At 37.9% G+C, this 17,448-nt stretch overlaps 1 protein-coding gene across 1 annotated transcript in view; it reads right to left on the bottom strand.

Moving 5' to 3' along the window:
• SERPINB7 (serpin family B member 7) overlaps nt 1-17,448 on the bottom strand; it is a 29,414-nt gene that overhangs the window by 4,167 nt on the left and 7,799 nt on the right. Inside the window, exons 3-6 of the mRNA XM_087438842.1 lie at nt 14,365-14,415; nt 13,693-13,809; nt 4,590-4,707; nt 1,916-2,058 (exon numbers count right to left, since the gene is read on the bottom strand). Of these exons, the coding sequence (XP_087294968.1) occupies nt 1,916-2,058; nt 4,590-4,707; nt 13,693-13,809; nt 14,365-14,415 (429 nt within the window). The remainder of the gene's footprint in view (nt 1-1,915; nt 2,059-4,589; nt 4,708-13,692; nt 13,810-14,364; nt 14,416-17,448) is intronic.

Genomic DNA, 17,448 nt, shown 5'->3' with positions numbered 1-17,448 from the left:
TCTCACTTCCACACTAGGGCAAGGGAAGAATCACACAGCTGGCTTACGCTGGAGAAAGACTGAAACTTGACTTCTTAGCAAAGAGGTAATTTCACTAATTTTTAAAGTGATGGAACCAAACTGACATTGGTGATATAGATTCCATAGCCTATTATAAGCTACATATCGTAGCTATATTATAAGGCATGTAATATAGGCAGGAAGATTATTTTACACAGCTATTATATATTAATAAAGTAAAAACTTCTTTAGGAGAGAAAAACCCTATAAATAGTGCAAGAGACAAGCATGCTTTGTCTTCACTGATATGAAACGAGTCAACAAATGCAATCTACTGGAGGAAGAGCTGAAGGAAAGAGTGAGGACAAAAACTCACTTCCAAACTCTGTTAACAATGCCAGCCTCAGTCACTAAAATTCTAGTACTACCTAATATGCTATATATTCCAATTATAAAGATAACATTTCTATAAGACAGAAATGCATTTTATTAGGATTTATTATATTATTATTTTTTCATAGACAATTTTCAAAATATTTTTGTGCCCCTCTCTCTATTCCACAGAGACACCTATGTTATAAACTTGCTCCATCAGGCTCTCCTTAGGACCCTGCAGTCACAGACACACAGCAGGGCTGGGGCTGGCTGCACACCAGGCCACTGCAGCCACCCTAAAAGTCATCCCAGTCCCTCTTCTAGTCTCTTCTCCTTCCTCCCAAAGCATTACCATACCTGCGGCTGCAGCCTGCCTAGGTGGCCTTTTATTTCTCATCTCCTCACTCATTGAGTGATCTGTGATTCCTATCAGCTCTCAGAACTCCTGTGTTTAAAACTCCTGATGTGGGAAAATGCAGAAAGAACATTTCAATAGTATTTTCCACTTGAAAAATAAAAGTAAGTTTAAAAGTTAAATCTGAATTTCTCTGCCTTAACATAAAGGACTGAGTGATTGAAAGGAATTTTAGAGGTGAATCAATGAAATCACTGTATTGTACTTGTGAAGATAGGAAGGTCTACAGTGGTTAAGTGAACTTGCCTAAGACCATAGAGCTTCTATGAGGCAAGGCAAGGACCCAGACACAGCATTTCTGATTCCAAGGCCTTTGATGTTTCTATTGTACTAATGCACTCTACTGTACTAATGCACTGTACTATGCACAAATTGGTAAAAAAACAAGATATGTTTTCTGAAGATTAGTTAAGATTTTTTAAATCAAAAAGAATTAAATGAAGAAACAGATACAACTGATACTTAGAAATGCACAGCTCTATTAAACATAACTTTTTCCTTTGTAAAAAGAAACACATCCTTGCTTTGACTCAGGAAAAATCATTGCTATTAAATGACTCTAACTAGAATCTAGACTCTAGACTCTAGAATCATGGAAAATAAGAGGTACACTTTTGTCATATTGTCTTCTTATAGGCTCCAAACTAGAACATCTTAAAATAAATTCATACTCTATTACTTTTCTCAATTTTGAATATATTTTTTAAAATATCAATTTAGGGACCGGCCCCTGGGCTTAGTGGTTAAGTTCGGTGCACTCCACTTTGGTGGCCAGGGTTCGGTTCCCAGATATGGACCTACACCACACATCGGTGGCCATGCTGTGGCGGTGACCCACATACAAAATAGAGGAAGATTGGCACAGATGTTAGCTCAGGGCGGATCTTCCTCAAGCAAAAAAAAAAAAAATCAATTTGTAGGACACCTCCAGTTGTATTTCACAACCTGCATTAGCAAGAAAATAGAAAGTTTGTTTTATAAGCAATTGATCATACAGTATTGGTAATGCAATATTAGAAATGAGTAAAGAAATGGTGACCCCAGTGTTTATCTATGTAAACACCACAGTTTCCACAAAGGAAGGTTATTGACAAAAAACTTCCTAAATTAAATAGATTTCCCTACCTTGGGAGACTTGAAACGGCAATTTCGAGTGTCATTCTTGGAGAAGGCCGACTCCCACTTGCCTTTGAAGTATACAGCATTCACCAGCACCATTACAGCAGAGGAGCTTATGCTGCCTCCACGAAAGGTGTTCTTGATTTTGCCTTTTGAAAAATAAATTGAGAAAAAGATGTTAATTTTTTAAGGTATATGAAAAAATTTTTTTGAAGAGCATATTTTTCTTGTCATATAATGATTATAATCATAATAACGATATTAGTAATAACCTATGAGTAATTGCTCAGTCCAACATTTTCTAAATCCTTTACATGCAATATTTGGTTTAATCTTCACAAAATCCCTGTGAGGTAGGCACTATTATTGTTTCTGTCTCCTGTTGAGGAAGCTGGGCCGCAGAGAGGTTAAGCAATTTGTGCAACATCACACAACAAGAAAGTTATGGCAGCAGGATTCCAACCCAGGAAGACAATTCCCAGAGCACTTTCCTGCTGGTAGGCACCAAACTGCCTTTACTGCATTAATGAGGCCACAAGGCTCCAAATGTAATTTAACTCCCTTCCGTTGAAAAGGCTAATTCCTTCTTTTATTTCGTGTTAACAAGATTTTTGCTAGATGCTGTGCACTATTCTGGATACTTGAATCACAACAATGCAAGACACAGTCCATGCCATCATTGGGCTCACAGTCCAGCACAGAGGAGGCAACAACCAAAAGCAGTGGTGGCACACTGGTATCACAGCCATGTGCTCAGCGTGCTGTGGGAGCACAAATTGGGGGCACCCAACTCTGACTGGGCCCCCTGCTTGAGCTGAGGGCAAGATGTGGAGGTGGGGAGAACTTCCATAAAGCTGAGACTATTTATTCAAAGACATGGAAGCCTGGATGAGTAAAGCGTGTTTGGGGAAACCCTAACTGCTTCCGATGCATTAGGGAGAGTAAGGTTGGAAAGATTGGAGGCAGGGGCTGGATAAAGAAGAACCTTGAACGTCTGGTAAGAATTTTGGATTATCTTGAAGGCAATGGAAAATGTTTAGAATTTATTGGAAGACAAGAAAGAGCACGGTCATGATGTACCAAATTTGCCTTTCAAAAGGATAACTCTGGTAGTGTGTGGAGCATGGGAGATGATAAGACTTGTGGGTTTGTGGAATGCTGGTAGCATTTTGAAGCGTTCCTCTAAATGAGTATTAAGAAGATATACTTATCAACATGAGAATAATTATACACAGATTTGCATGAGAAGGTAAAAAAGAGAAATAAATAACAGATACAATGGAGAAAGGTATTAGTAATCTGATACCCTTAAATACTAAACACTAAATAGAATTCCCTTCAGTTATTAGAAAAGTCATTGCATAATTTCTCTTGATTTATGCATAGTATATTTGAAAAATGTGGTGGCTAAAGGTCAAAGTAACCCTCTACTGACGTAATGATGAATGAATGAACAAAAAGAAAATTGAGACACTGTATTCTTGTTCTTAGGACTAATTGTATGCTGTTGAATGTTTGCATTTAAGAAAGCAAGTCACAAACCTCATATTTTTGAGACAGAGCCAGACTCAGCAAATACATATATATTGTTCAGAGTATAAATCAAGGCCAAGCCTTAGGTACAGAAATGACTAGCTTTGGAATCAGCTGATTAACAAAACAACAACAAGTAGATTTCCTTATTTGTTTTATACTAAACCAGAATATTAGCTGGAATTCAATTTTTGGTTGTGAAAGAGACTTACCAATAAAGAGATATACTTTTTCTGCAAGGTACTACCTTTGCCACACACATTATTTTGATAAATGAAGAGAATTTTAAAATGAAAGATAAGCTATGCATCATTTAGAAGAGGCAATGATAGGGGCCCGCCCCGTGGTGCAAGCAATTAAGTGCGCGCGCTCCGCTGTGGCGGCCCAGGGTTCGCCGGTTTGGATCCTGGGCGCTCACCGACGGACCACTTGTCAGGCCATGTTGTGGCAGGCGTCCCATATAAAGTGGAGGAAGATGGGCATGGATGTTAGCCCAGGGCCAGTCCTCCTCAGCAAAAAGAGGAGGATTGGCAGATGTTAGCTCAGGGCCAATCTTCCTCACAAAATAAAAAAAGAAGAAAAAGAAGAAGAAGCAATGATATAAAAATATATTTTAAAGACAGTAGGATGTTATAATTTTAATAAGATTCTTTAGTCCAAGAAGGAAGAATAAAATATTAGATTTATCATTAGAATGAAATATTACATTGTAGTCACTGCACATAATGTCCTATAAACCACCCTTAGTCTTTGGTCACTAATCAGGTATATGATATTGAGGTCGATTGGGTAAATTACCTCAGCTTGTCACTAATTTATGAAATGGTCATAGTAAAATCTATGTGTCCCGCAGGATTGTTTCCCAGTCAAATGAGATAATGTAACAGACAAGATTTGGAAAGGTATAAAGCATTCAAATCATTAAGATTACTCAAAAGCACATCGTGGACAAATACTAAGGCAATTTTAAATGACAGCAATCACAACTTTGGATTAGGAGGAGCTGGTCCTCATATGTCTTACAAAAAACTTCCAGCTTTTTGACAACTTGAGAGTTCTCAAAAAGTTCTCCAGCTGAGAACTTGATAGTTCTCAGCATTCACAATTAACTGACAAATCTTGTAGAAGAATAGAGTCTTGCGCTCACCTTGTGTCTCATTTTCAATCCATTTGTTAATTTTATATCTGGTATGTTCTATATCATTTGTGAAGTCAACCCGTTCCACTTTGGCATTGTATAGTCTTTCAGCATGTTCAATATAGTTCTATAAATATAAATCATATACAGTTCTATAAGTAATATACAGTTCTTGTATTTACAAATCACCACTATCTAAACATATAAGAAATATCTTTTGAACTTGTCTCTTCATCTCCATCACCTTATTCAAGGACTCATTCCTGCCTCAAAGATGACAAAATATGGCTAGAAATATGGAAATGTGCCTGGAAGGGGAGCTAGAGAACTTGAAATTGGATTTGCATAGCAAGCATGCTGTTTTACTTCAGGTTCATTGGAAATAGATTCGAGGACACTAATAGAGATTATGGCTAATGCCCTCCTTCCTTGCTTTACAACTGCTTTCTCACCATAAATACGTTAATAGCCTCCTAACTAGACCCCCTTGCTTGTGTCACCCCCTTCCTACTGAGAACCCCTCAAGACTCCTCTTTGCAGTTTAGATAGACCCCAAGCTCCTGGGCCTGGCCTGCCAGGCTCTGCTGACCTGCACCCCATTCACCTCATTTCTAGCCACTTTCCCCTTCATACTCTGCTCTCTGGCCATACCTACGACCTGAAGCACCTGCGAAGTGCCATGTGTCCTCTCTCTCTGGAGGCCTTTGAGCAGCATTCTTTCTACTGGGAATGCCCCCTGGTTCTCACGGTTATGTCTTATTCGTTTCTAGTTCCAAGCATAGATGCCTCTCCTTGAAAGAAATCTTCCTGAGGCCCCTCCTGTGTCCTCTAACAGGCCCTTCACCCTCATTTTCTCGCCAGCTGTTATCATAATGCGTCTTACTTACATTTGAGATTTTCTGAGCCCATCACAAGCCAGCAAATTCTGTGAAGTCTGGACCACATATGCCTTGCTATTATTGTCTCCCCAGCACCTATCACATTGCCTTGCACATAATAGGTGCTCAAGAAATATTTGTTTTTAATAAAAACAAATGATAGCAATCTGATATATCAACACATCAGCAAAACAATATGTACACACGTATACATTTTTAGGGAAATATTTTCTTAATTGGGGAAAATAAGATTCATTACATATCATATGTATCATCAGAGGATATCCTGATCAATTTTATAGGATTTTCAACCCTAAAAATGAGGATTGGCTAGTTAGCCATTGTCTGTCTGCCCAATGAGATTACTCTATAAAGAATAATTTGTGTGTAATTTCCATGCATAAGGCTCTTTTCATCTTCTGATTAGTTCGTCCATCCATCCATTCATCCACCCATCCATCCATCCATGAATCCATCCATCCAGTCCTCCACTCAGACACTGGTTACAAAGAGTAGTTTTAAGAACCAGTCTTTGGCCCAGAGAAGTTGATGAATTCAGGGTGTCAGCACTTCCAGAAAACTCTAGGAGACCTATGGGCCATTAGGCATTTGTGCGTGTGTGTATACTATTTTTTTAGTCCAGTTAGTATTTCTTACTGAATTCTTTAAAACACTGTTGCCCATGTCGTTAAAAGGAGACATGAAACTTAAATGACAAAAAATAAAACTAAGATCTACTGTCTCTTCACACATTTATTGGCCATTTAAATACGATCTTTTATAAAGTGCCAATTTAAGATTTTCTGCTAGGCTGTTTGTGTTTTTCTTACTGGTTTGTAAGAGTTTTTGATTTCCGATATCGGTGCCTTATTACTCATATGTATTGCAAATATGTTCTGCCATTGTGACTTGCCTTTTTTACTTTTTATGATATCCTTTAATGAAAAGCAATTCTTAAGTCTAATGCCGTCCATGCAATCTGCTTTATCCTTTATGATTAGTGCTCTATGTATCCTAAAATGAAGATTAAGAAATCTCTGCTTATCCAAGATTATGAGGATAACAACCTATATTTTTTTTCTAAAAGCTTTATTGTTTCACCATTCACATTTACATCTATGATCCAACTGAAATTGATATTTTTGTATATAGATAGGTGTCAAGATACACTCAGCTAGATAGCCAGTTGAACCAATGCCATTTATTATAAACATCATCCCTTCCTTACTGCTCTGCAGAGTCACCTGTATCATGATTCAATTGTCTCTATGTGTGAATCTGTTTCAGGACTCTCTACTGTGTTCCATTGATCTATTGTCTATCGTTGTATAAATACCCACAAATCTTAATTATTGTAGTTTCTAAGCCTTGATATCTAACAATGTAAGTCTTCCAACTTTTTTCCTTTTCTTCAAGATTGTCTTGATGTCTCTGTATTCTTTGCATTTCCATGTAAATTTTAAAACCAGCTCATCAATTTCTCCAAAATCAATTGTCTTGAATCTATAAATAAATGTGGGAAGAATAGATATTTTTATAATGTTGAGTCTTCTATCTATAAACAATATATATCCTTTGTTTTTAAAATCTTTTCTTTCTTAGCAACTTTTTTGTGTGAACATCTTATATTTATTTCTAGGTATTTGATGTTTTATAGTGCCACTGTAGATGATATTATTTTAAATTTTATTTTTTAATTATAGATAATGCATAGAAATACAAATGAGTTTTATATGTTAACCTTGCTAAATTTATTATTAAATCTAATAATTTATTTATAAAATATTTTAGATTTTCTAGATATACAACTGTTACCTGTGAACAATGATACTTTTATTTCCTCCTTCCCAATCCAAATACATTTTGCTTATTTTTCTTCCTGCTGAGACCTCCAATTGAATGTTTATATTGGTTATGACCTCCAGTGCAATGTTTATTGAAATGTTACAGAAAATATCCTTGTCTTGCTCCTGGTGTCAGGGAAAAAACATTTGGTATTTTACCAAGAATATTTTATGTAGAAAATTCCCTTTCTATTTTGTAAGAGCTTTATTTTCTGCATCTATTGATTGACACCAAGTTCTTTCTCCTTTAATCTCTCAATGTAGTGAATTACATTTATTGGTTTTTAAGTGTAAAGTCAATATTGGCTTCATTAGTCATCTCTGTGTCCCCACCCTATCATGTATGTGGTTTTTGCACATAGTCAGTGCTCAGGAAATGGTTGTTGAATAGAATGAAGATGGCACATTAGTGGCACTTTAGTTTTAGCTCTCATGACAATACTATGCATAATTTCCATTTTCAATGCACATTGAAGATTCAAAATTACAAATTAAACCATAAAAGTTTAGAGCCATAGAGGCTATTCAGTACAATTCTCTCATTTTATCAATGAGGAAACAGGTCCAGACATATCAACTGATTATGGAAGGACACAGAGCTACGAAGTGACAGGAAGCAGGTCTCCTGACCCAACCTGGCACTCTTTTCATTACACCTGAATGCGGCAAAGAAATGAATATGTGATCCAGTCATTGTGGGAGACCCCTTGATTTATAGAACGTGTAGTGTTGCAGGATTTCAGGTTGGGAAAGAGTGTTCCTCTGATATTCCTTGATATCTACTGGCTGTGGTTCTCCTTTCTTCCCATCAGAAGTCTTCTCTGTGGTCTGCACTGATGCAGTCACTTGGTTGAGTTAAAGACTGTTGATTATGTGTATTATTATAAGGAAAGGGGGCTGAGATTTCCCTATCTTGTGATGAAGAAAAACGTTTTGTTTTGTTTTAATTAAAGAATGAATAGCTTTCACTAATCAGAGCACCATTATTATACCATGATGCTTGGGGCTATGTGACTCTTGTCTCACTTTTAAAAATATGTGATGATCATCAAGTTGTAGTGAGTAGAAGGAGCAGTAGTTACAGTAAGAACATCTGGGTGAAGTCCTACCTCTGCATTGTACATGCTCACCTTCAGTTTCCTATCTATTTAACTGCTTTATAAAGTTCACCATGTCATTGTCATCATCATCATCATGTGGTCAAAGGATGAGGGAACTTTCGGCTTAAAGACATAAGAATTTTTGGCCCCCAAGAAATTTAGCTTGTTAAAAAATTGATTATCTAATTATCTTTCTCCTGTAGGGTAGCACTTGGCATTTCTTACTTATGGTATTTTCTTAGGCATTTATCCACGACTGATAAGTGATGTTTTGGGGAAGTGTAATCTATTTTGATTGTGTCTAAGCCAGAGAAGGAGGCCAGTTTTACAGAGGCATAGAGATGGATCTGTGTTACAAAATTACAAGGCCAGTATAACAACTGAAGTCCAAGTGCCCCACTCCCAAAAAGTATTAATTCATTTAGTCAACAAATATTTGCTACTATCTTTCAAAGTCAAGACCATGGCTACTACTTCCCTAGAAAATCTGACAATCTAAGGGAAAAGTCAATTACAACCCACAGTGCCTGCCATAGGCACACAGAGGCCTGTGGCATTCATCTTGGAGGAGATGAGCTTGGTGGAGATGAGCTTGAAATGAGTCTTAAAAGAAGAGGTGAAGTTGACCAGGACAAGCAAAAATAGGTGAGCCCTCCAAGGAGAAGTACTCTCTGAAGATTAAGAGGATCTTGACACATTCAGAAAATCGACAGGAATTTGTGATGACCACAGCACACGGTGAAAGGAGGAAATGGGAGAACATAGGCAGGATAGAGGCAAGAGCATGAGTGTCTTGTTTTCCTTGCTAGAAAGCTTTCATTGTATTCTAAGGAGAGTTATTGAAGGGATTCAAGTAGGAGAGTAATACAATTACATGTGTATTTCATAAAGATAACTCTGGAATCAGGAGGAAAAATGGATTGGAGATAGAGGGACTTGTTAGAAGGTCATTATAGTTTATCCTGAGGGATATGAAGAGGTCCTGAATTAAGGTAGTGGCAGGAATGGTAGGGGAATGGGGAGGATGAAACAAAATTTAGAGATATATTAAGAAGGTAGAACTGGCTCTTTATTTACCCCTATCCCTTCCGTTTCCTTCCTGAACAATTCAGAATCAAAGCCATTAGGAGGGGCAAACCTAGGTAAGTAAATATTTCAGGATAGAGACGATCATAGTGGCAGAACTGGATGGCAGAGCCCCACCACAGTGAGGAGACCACTCACTCCAATCACATCCAGGAGTGATTCAAGACAAAGTATTAATGGCCGAAGATGAAAAGCACATCTCCTTGTCAGGCAGGCCCAGCTCTGGAATTCAGAGCTCAGGCAAAGTCCAGAGGCATCCCTGAGGATGAGTGGCTTCACGCAGGTGATAGACCTTAAGTAGTATGAGGAAGGCATCCATATGGGATGTCAAAGCCCAAAAGAGTGAGAAGGACATCCCTGTGGAGGGGCAGACCATCATGGGGTGTGGGAAACTACATGGATAGAGGATATATACTCATGGAGGAACAGCCTAGTATGGAGGGGCAGGTCTCTCACAAAGGATGAGGAAGGTGTTCCCACACTTGGAGGGGCAACAGGATCAGTGATAGGAGATTGGTTACATAAAGGGGAATTGGTCAAATAAGTAAGCATACAAGGATAATGGCAGCCAGATTTCTCATTGTTAGAGAACAGAGCTACCAATATAGAAAGAGAGAAAAAAAAAAACCACCCCTGTGGTGCACGACTGGAATTGGAGATATCAGTGTGAACTCACAGTTTTCACTACATATAATAAAGAGATGAAAATTGATATAAATATATGCTTGTATTTTCCTAAAAAGGAACTAGGGCTCCTGGAGAAATGGCTGATTCTTGGGTTGGGGCAGGAAAAGAAGAAGATGAGATTGGAACATCCTATGGTGCCAGAAAATAAGAAAGTGCTCAAAGAGTGAGAGGGACATGTCAAATGAACAGAGAAGCCAAATTGAAGGGATAATTTAGTCATGAAAATAATAATGATGGATTATAACCCTTTGACTAAAATAGGACAACATGAGTCCATATTGACATAAATAAATAAGTAAATAAATAAGTTTGATCAAGAATGGGATATTTATACAACCTTAAAGCACTTCCCCACAAAATACCTCATAACAAAGGGAAAGAGTAGCTTCACAGCAGAGAAATCTAGCAGACTTCACTTTAATCAAGTGATCAAAGATGACATTACCAGCAATGGGATAAATCAAAATCCTGCTAGGGCCCAATAAGGGTAACACAATGAAAATAAAACCATACCTGTGATGCTTCTATCGAATCTGATGGAGGTGTTAGCTAATACTAGTACAAGACAATTCAAGTTCAATTTTTTTCTCTGTATGCAATTTGTTCCATGAATTTATATAATTTATTCACCTTTAAGAAAGAACCATATTGTTGCTTTGTCTCTGAAAAATTCTTCCATTATATTTTATGAAGATCTAATTGCCTATCCAGAAGTAAAATATTCATTCTGTGTATATTACAGCATGTACTTTTATTTCAGTATTAAATTAGTTTCTTATACCCCCCCAAAAAAGTTCAAAAATTGAAAGTCCTTGTCCCAAGTTGGAAATCGTATTCTTGAGGCAAACGTGACAAATGATTTGGAAAATTTCAGACCACGTCCCAGTGTCTGGTCTTAGCCAGGCCAAGAGCAGTGGGTGTGTGGGTCAGCGAGCAGAGCTGCCCCCTTCCTCCTGGCCAGTCACCCCTGGACACCCAGAGCAGCAGTCTAGGTGAGCAAAATGGTGTCACCCAGGATCTTGGGCTGTCCTGGGTGACCCAGACATCTGCCCACCCAGGCGAATATAGCAGTTGACACCCCATTACTGTCTGATTCTGATGACTCCTGGAGGCAGACTGTGCACTAGAAAATGGGCGGGGGACATTTCCACTAAATCACATGGCTTCCAGGCCTGACTCTGTCCCCCACAGCACTGGGCCCTCTCATGCTCCAGGACCAACTAGACAAACCTAAGGCATCAGGGACCTAGAGCTCATGACATAGACCTAGTTGAAACTGATGGTGGCAGTAGGGGTTGTTGGGAAATTGAGAAGTAGATCTTTCAGTAACTGTTGTGAGGAATGAGAGAGAGAAATTATGATCACAAAAGCTGACTGTTGGACACCATTGAGAAAGTTTAGCTGGGGTGGGAGACCATGATGTTGTAGTGATAACTGCACACTTGTAGGCCTTCCACAAGTATCATATAGTAACCCAGACACAACTGCTGAGGGAAGTCATGCATTGATCCAGATTCAGGGCTTTGCTGGCGGAAGGAGGGTGTTGGTAAGAGAGTGACTAAGCAATGGATGTATAGGGTAGTTTGGTATGGCAGTAAAGCTAGGAAAGAGCTGATAGTTAAGAAAAAATGGAGAGATCAAGAGATTGAATAACTCAATGTAGTTAAAGAACAGGTAGAGTAGGGATGAAATAATAAAAGAGGGAGAAGCGTTGAGATGATGTGGCCACAAAATGGTAAACTAGAGGTGCAGATTTCAGAAGTAGAAAAGTTCTGGGTGTCAGTTAGTTTCAGGGTGTGGCTTGGGTATCAATTACTAAAATGGTGTAAAGAGAGGGTCAGGGAATTATAAGGAGGGAAGTTGAGTCATCCACAGGGACACTGAAGTTACCCAAAATGGGTAAGAATTGGAGAGTATGGAGTAACATCTGCAGAAGTCTAATCCAAGGCATATTTAGCATGGATGAGAGGAGGAGGGAGAACAAGGTATCAGAGATGATGGTTGGGCCTTCTACAATACCACTTTTGTAAAGACAATTTATACACTATTATTATTATCATCATCAATTCTAGTAGAATCCTCTATATTTAAGAGTAAGTAAAAACGAAGGTTACAAAACAAATGTAAAAAGTTTGGAGATTATCTATCTTTGTATTCATCTGAATGATTGAAAGTTGACAAGTGTTATATTTCAATCAAAAGTACTTTTTAGAATAACTAATTGTACTTGTAAATATTTGGGAGGAAAGAAATGGCATGTTTTGATTGGATCTCACCTTTACTGTGCTTCTGGGTGCATTGCACTGAGTGCCAGAAAAAAGAACATGGAAATCTGCTATAAATAGTGGCATTATGGACACATCAACTTCCAATTTAAAAGAGTTGGCAGTCCCTCAGTGACACAGCAGTATGCACGGGAATAGAGACACAAAACGTGGGGCTGAACATACAGGATGGCCCCTATAAAGCTTGTGTAGGATTCTTTTGGGAAGATTTAAAAACAAAGTGGCCTAATGCTTCACAATAGGCAGGCTGCCAAAGGATTTGGGAGTGGCTGGAAAGGGGCAAAGAGTTTGAATGGGTGACAGACAGAGGAAACTATAACAGTTGGGTGGAACCCAGAGAGCTGGCAGAGATGCAAGCGATTAGCTCAGAGACGTCACAGAGGCGGAAGAGTTTTGTAGTTGTCTGGGAAGTGGAAAATTAAAAGGGAGAGCAAACATGCCCAGAGACTCATGCCACTGTGTCTGCCTGAACAGTACTAACCAGCTTCTGGTTGTCACAGCAATGATGGTACCAAACCACGAGTTGAGAAGAGTAGCATATAGAGTGCATTCTGGGTTTCATTGGTCTTAGGGGGAGCAAGATGCTATGAGGAGTGAATTGATAACGCAAACACCATCAAGTAATAATGAAAATTAGTCTGCTGACCTCAAGTGAACCCATTCCCCACCTCTGTGTTGAGTCTAAGTCACTCCTCTGCCAATGGCTGACCTTATCTGGCTATGTCTCCGACCAGAAACTCTTTTATAAGTTCTCTTATTGAGAAGGTAAGTAAGAAGCTCCTGGAAGGAGAGAGGAAAGGGCCTGGCTGAGAAAAAAGGGAGGAAAGAGAGAGAACTCAGCACTGGGAACACAAAACTATCCCAGTAGGCACAAAGCTCAGAGGAAAAATGGATAGACTTTTTCCTCTGCCAGTCATGGACAACCCTAAATGGGCTGTCTGCTCCTTCCATCCCACTGTCCATCACTGCCAGGGCACAGGTTGTCTTCTGTTTTGGATCCTGTCTGTCTGGTGACCTTGATATGTGGATCACTCAGGTGAAGTAAAGTTGTATTTTGGAAACAGGGTGATGATATTGAAGACAATTGGGAACATGATTCGTTGTGACAAGAAAAAAAAAAATCGCCTTTGAATGGCTCTGTAGAAAGGTACAGGCCTTTATTCATATGATGGATTGAACAAGACTAGGGTTCAGAGTGGAAATAACCTTCTAACACGGGAGTCTGCACTTACCCCATGAAAGTCAAACACTTTTTCCGCAAAAAGACCATTGGCAATGCTGAGCTCATAACCCTTGTGAGATGTGTTTATATCGGTGAGAACTCTTTTCAGTTGAGATTGGAGTCCTGGCTGTTATTAAAAAGATTTATAAAAATTTATTCTTGGACTGCAAAGATATGCATACTCTTATTTACACATGAAATAAAACATGTATATTATACCATAAAAGAATTGAAAAATAATGATGCTTATAAAAGCAGCAAACAATGCCACGTACATCTACAATTTCTTACCGTTTCTCATAATAGTGTCTGTGACCAAAGTTAATAAAGGATTTTTTAAAACAAATAATTAACCTTAGAATAAAATTATTAACAGAAGATAATGAATTTGCCTAATATGTGTACTAAATAATTCATTTTACCAATGTAAGTTGGCTGTAAACACACAAGTAAAATATTGGTACATTAATAATTAACAAGTAAATTATCAAAACTTGTATTTGAAATATCCACAATATGGAAATCTGAATGAGACATGTTCCTTTGCTTTAAAAGGACAGAAAGCATAATTAAATATATCAGTGAGACAATAATTTTTTAAAAATTTAGTCTCACATTCCCTTTTTCTACCAGAACAGATTACAACAATCTTTTCTACCAACAACAGATTACTTGTGTTTACCTGAGTATTGGAAGAGTCTCCATGTCCTGAGACGGTATTCAAGTGAAGCACCTGCCAACAGGAAACAAGGAAAGCAGTTAGCAGGTCCCGCCAAGCAAGAAGGGACCTGGTGACATTGAACAGAGTCAAGACTTCACTAGTAATGCTTGTGTTGTGTGTTTGTTAGCACACAGGGCAGGAATGAAATGTGCAGCTGCCTGATTGCCTTGGTTAGGACCTAGATTGTTCACTGGGGAGAGTGTCATAAACTGGGAGAGTTAATAAACCAATGGCTACAAAATGAAATGTGTTTAATTATTTTGGTTTGCTCATTCTGGGGGAGCAATTTAATAATTACTCACTGATTAAACCTAGACAAGAATCTCAAAGAGTCAAATAAAAAATGGAAACTAGGTTTAATCAAGTGGGAGGCAAGATTAGGACTAACTACATAGGCACCAAGACATACAAGAGAGAAGCAATTATTGAAGATCTAGGAAATCCTAAATATGAAGCTAAATTGTAACTTAAGAGATATAATTTATGATCCTACAATTATTTGTAATTAAGCAGTTTTAGGTTTTTCCTTTTCCAGTGTGACTTTCATAATCTCAATAGTCTAATCATTGCTACTGTGCCCAAGTCTTGATTTTCTATGTCACTTTATCAGAATTTCCCCAGGTCCTTGTGTTTATGGGATCTGAAATGCCAACAGCTCCTCTACTAGGAAGTGATAAAGTGCATTACACACGTGATAATCATCTACACAACTGTCTGAGGCAAACAGTGTGTGCTGCCTCCTGGGTGTGGATGGACAATACACAGACACAGCCAAGGACTCATTTAACTTATATTCCTCCAACCAATTGTATGACAGATCTAAATAACTCCCAAGCAATGGTGGATTTGTTCTACAGTCTCAGTTCGTGACTCCTAGAATCTTACTGGTCAGATTTTCTGTAGAAAGATGTAGCTTTTCTTTAAGGGATCATATGTGCTATAAATGAACCACATCCCTAGTGGGGAGTGGAGGTAGGGAGAAGGTGTGAAGGACCATTCCAACACTGGGTAAAGAAATTATGTGTGGGAATTTAATGATATAGGTCAATGTTGCTATCAGTGCCTCTGTGGAGGCTTTCAACTTCAAGGCTTCACACACCTAATTAATAGCACCATCTTATTGGCTAGGGGAAAATGGAACAGCTCAGAAAAGGATATGAAAAGTTATAAAGGCTATGATTGTCACTATTAGTCTTAACAGGTCACAGAGAATTGGAACCTACCTCAATTTCTATGTTCTCTTAATCTGGAATAATAATTATTATGAGATAGATAAGGCAAAGTTAACAGGTAAATTTGATATACAAATTAACAGTCAATTTAAAACTCCCAAGTGGGGTCTTTGCAGACAACAAGGCACCACCAGCCTGGGGGTCATTTGCCTCACCCTAGTTCTATGCTGTTGTGGAGCATGAAGAACATCAGTCCCATTTCTCATTTTGCATGGGCTGAACAAGAATATTTTCAATGCCTTAAAGAATATTGTATTTATCTCTTCCCAATTGCTAGACTTGAGGGGTAGGCTATGCCAAGGTCTTTTAAACAATTCTGTCTCAGAGTCTTGTGGTCAATTTCACTGGGACTATGACTCCTCTGTTGGTGAACAATGGAGTTGGTAACTTATGACTAAGAGAAGAAGGTTCAACAAGGACCTCCCATTTCCGTGGAATTATTTATTTTGTTATTACAAAGGGAGGAAATAAAAGCATGATTCTTTATAACTTTGGACTATTTCACTGCAGATTTTTCATTCTTGCTGCTTTGTAACATTTATATTAGAAAATAGACCAAGTTTACTTCTCAGTGCTCCCAAAATGAAAAAGGAAGTGTTGCAAATGGAAGTCATCACATAAGAGATGGAGGGGAGAGAAGCACTGGCCAGCTTGTGTCCGCTGATCTTGAACTTGGGTTCTTTGTGTCTTTGGGAACTTTGTATCTTTCCTTCCTAAGATGAGGGGTTGGGGGTGGGAGGGTCCAGTTCTATGATCTTTGAAACAGTTCAGGGAGGAAGATTTAACCAAAAGAAGGCTGAGACAACATGGGAAGTCATATCGATTATTACATAATGTTATCTTGAGTAAAATATAAATGGCTTCATGGAAAAACTTTTTGAATCATGTCTGCTCCTCAGAGTTTTAAACCTTTACTTACTCACTACCTCATAAAAAGAACCTAGTAATTAACGTGAAACCTAGGAAGAAGAAAGAAATCTTCCCTTCTTTTTAGCCAAAATTCCTCCTAGTCAGACTAACTCTTTAAATTTCCCGTAGTTTCTTTTAAAAAAAAAAAAAAAGTCCTAAAGTCACTAATGGATAGATTGGTATTTGGGAATACATGGATGTGCCAGAAATATAAAATACCATGGCAAAGTGTCAAGACACAAAAATGTTCATACCTTTTCTGAGCTAACTCATGTGGAACCCAAGCAGTATCATAAAGATTATATAAATCTCTAAAAGTCATTCTTCCTAACTTTTTTAAGAAAGCTTTAACAAGTATAAATATTTAACATTATTCTTTGATCATGTCTCATTTTACTCCATTTTGATATTGATTTGGTTGTCTTTTCTGACATTCCTAATTGGCTTTTAGTAAACTGGACAGGTATAATATTGAGGTGATACGTATACATTTTTGTATTTTAAAAAATTCTAAGAAATTATACATTCAACAATAAAACTGCCATGACCAAAGATGAATAATGATACTAGTGAATATTCAAATGCGGTAAATATTAGATAAAATTTCAAAGGACATATTTATCACAATTCAAAATGCTAGCAGTCCTATGCTTTCAGGTTGCCTGATGTCCCTACATAGAAAAATCGGAATTTCTTTTTCTTTTTCATAACTGGTAATATATTCAAATGATAGCAAATAAGGAAAACCATGGGTCTATACAACGTAAGAAATTTCAGGATATTTGGATAGAGGGTGCAAAAAGAGGCTATGAATCATTTACATGCTAGTGGGCTTCTATCTATGTATTCATGCCAAATTATGAAAGTATTATTTCTTCTCATAGAAGCGGTACAATAAGTAACA

This window comes from Ceratotherium simum, chromosome 14 (assembly GCF_057802395.1).
Source record: "Ceratotherium simum simum isolate JZ-2026a chromosome 14, ASM5780239v1, whole genome shotgun sequence".
NCBI classification, from domain to species: domain Eukaryota; kingdom Metazoa; phylum Chordata; class Mammalia; order Perissodactyla; family Rhinocerotidae; genus Ceratotherium; species Ceratotherium simum.
This window is presented reverse-complemented; position numbering and strand designations above follow the sequence as displayed.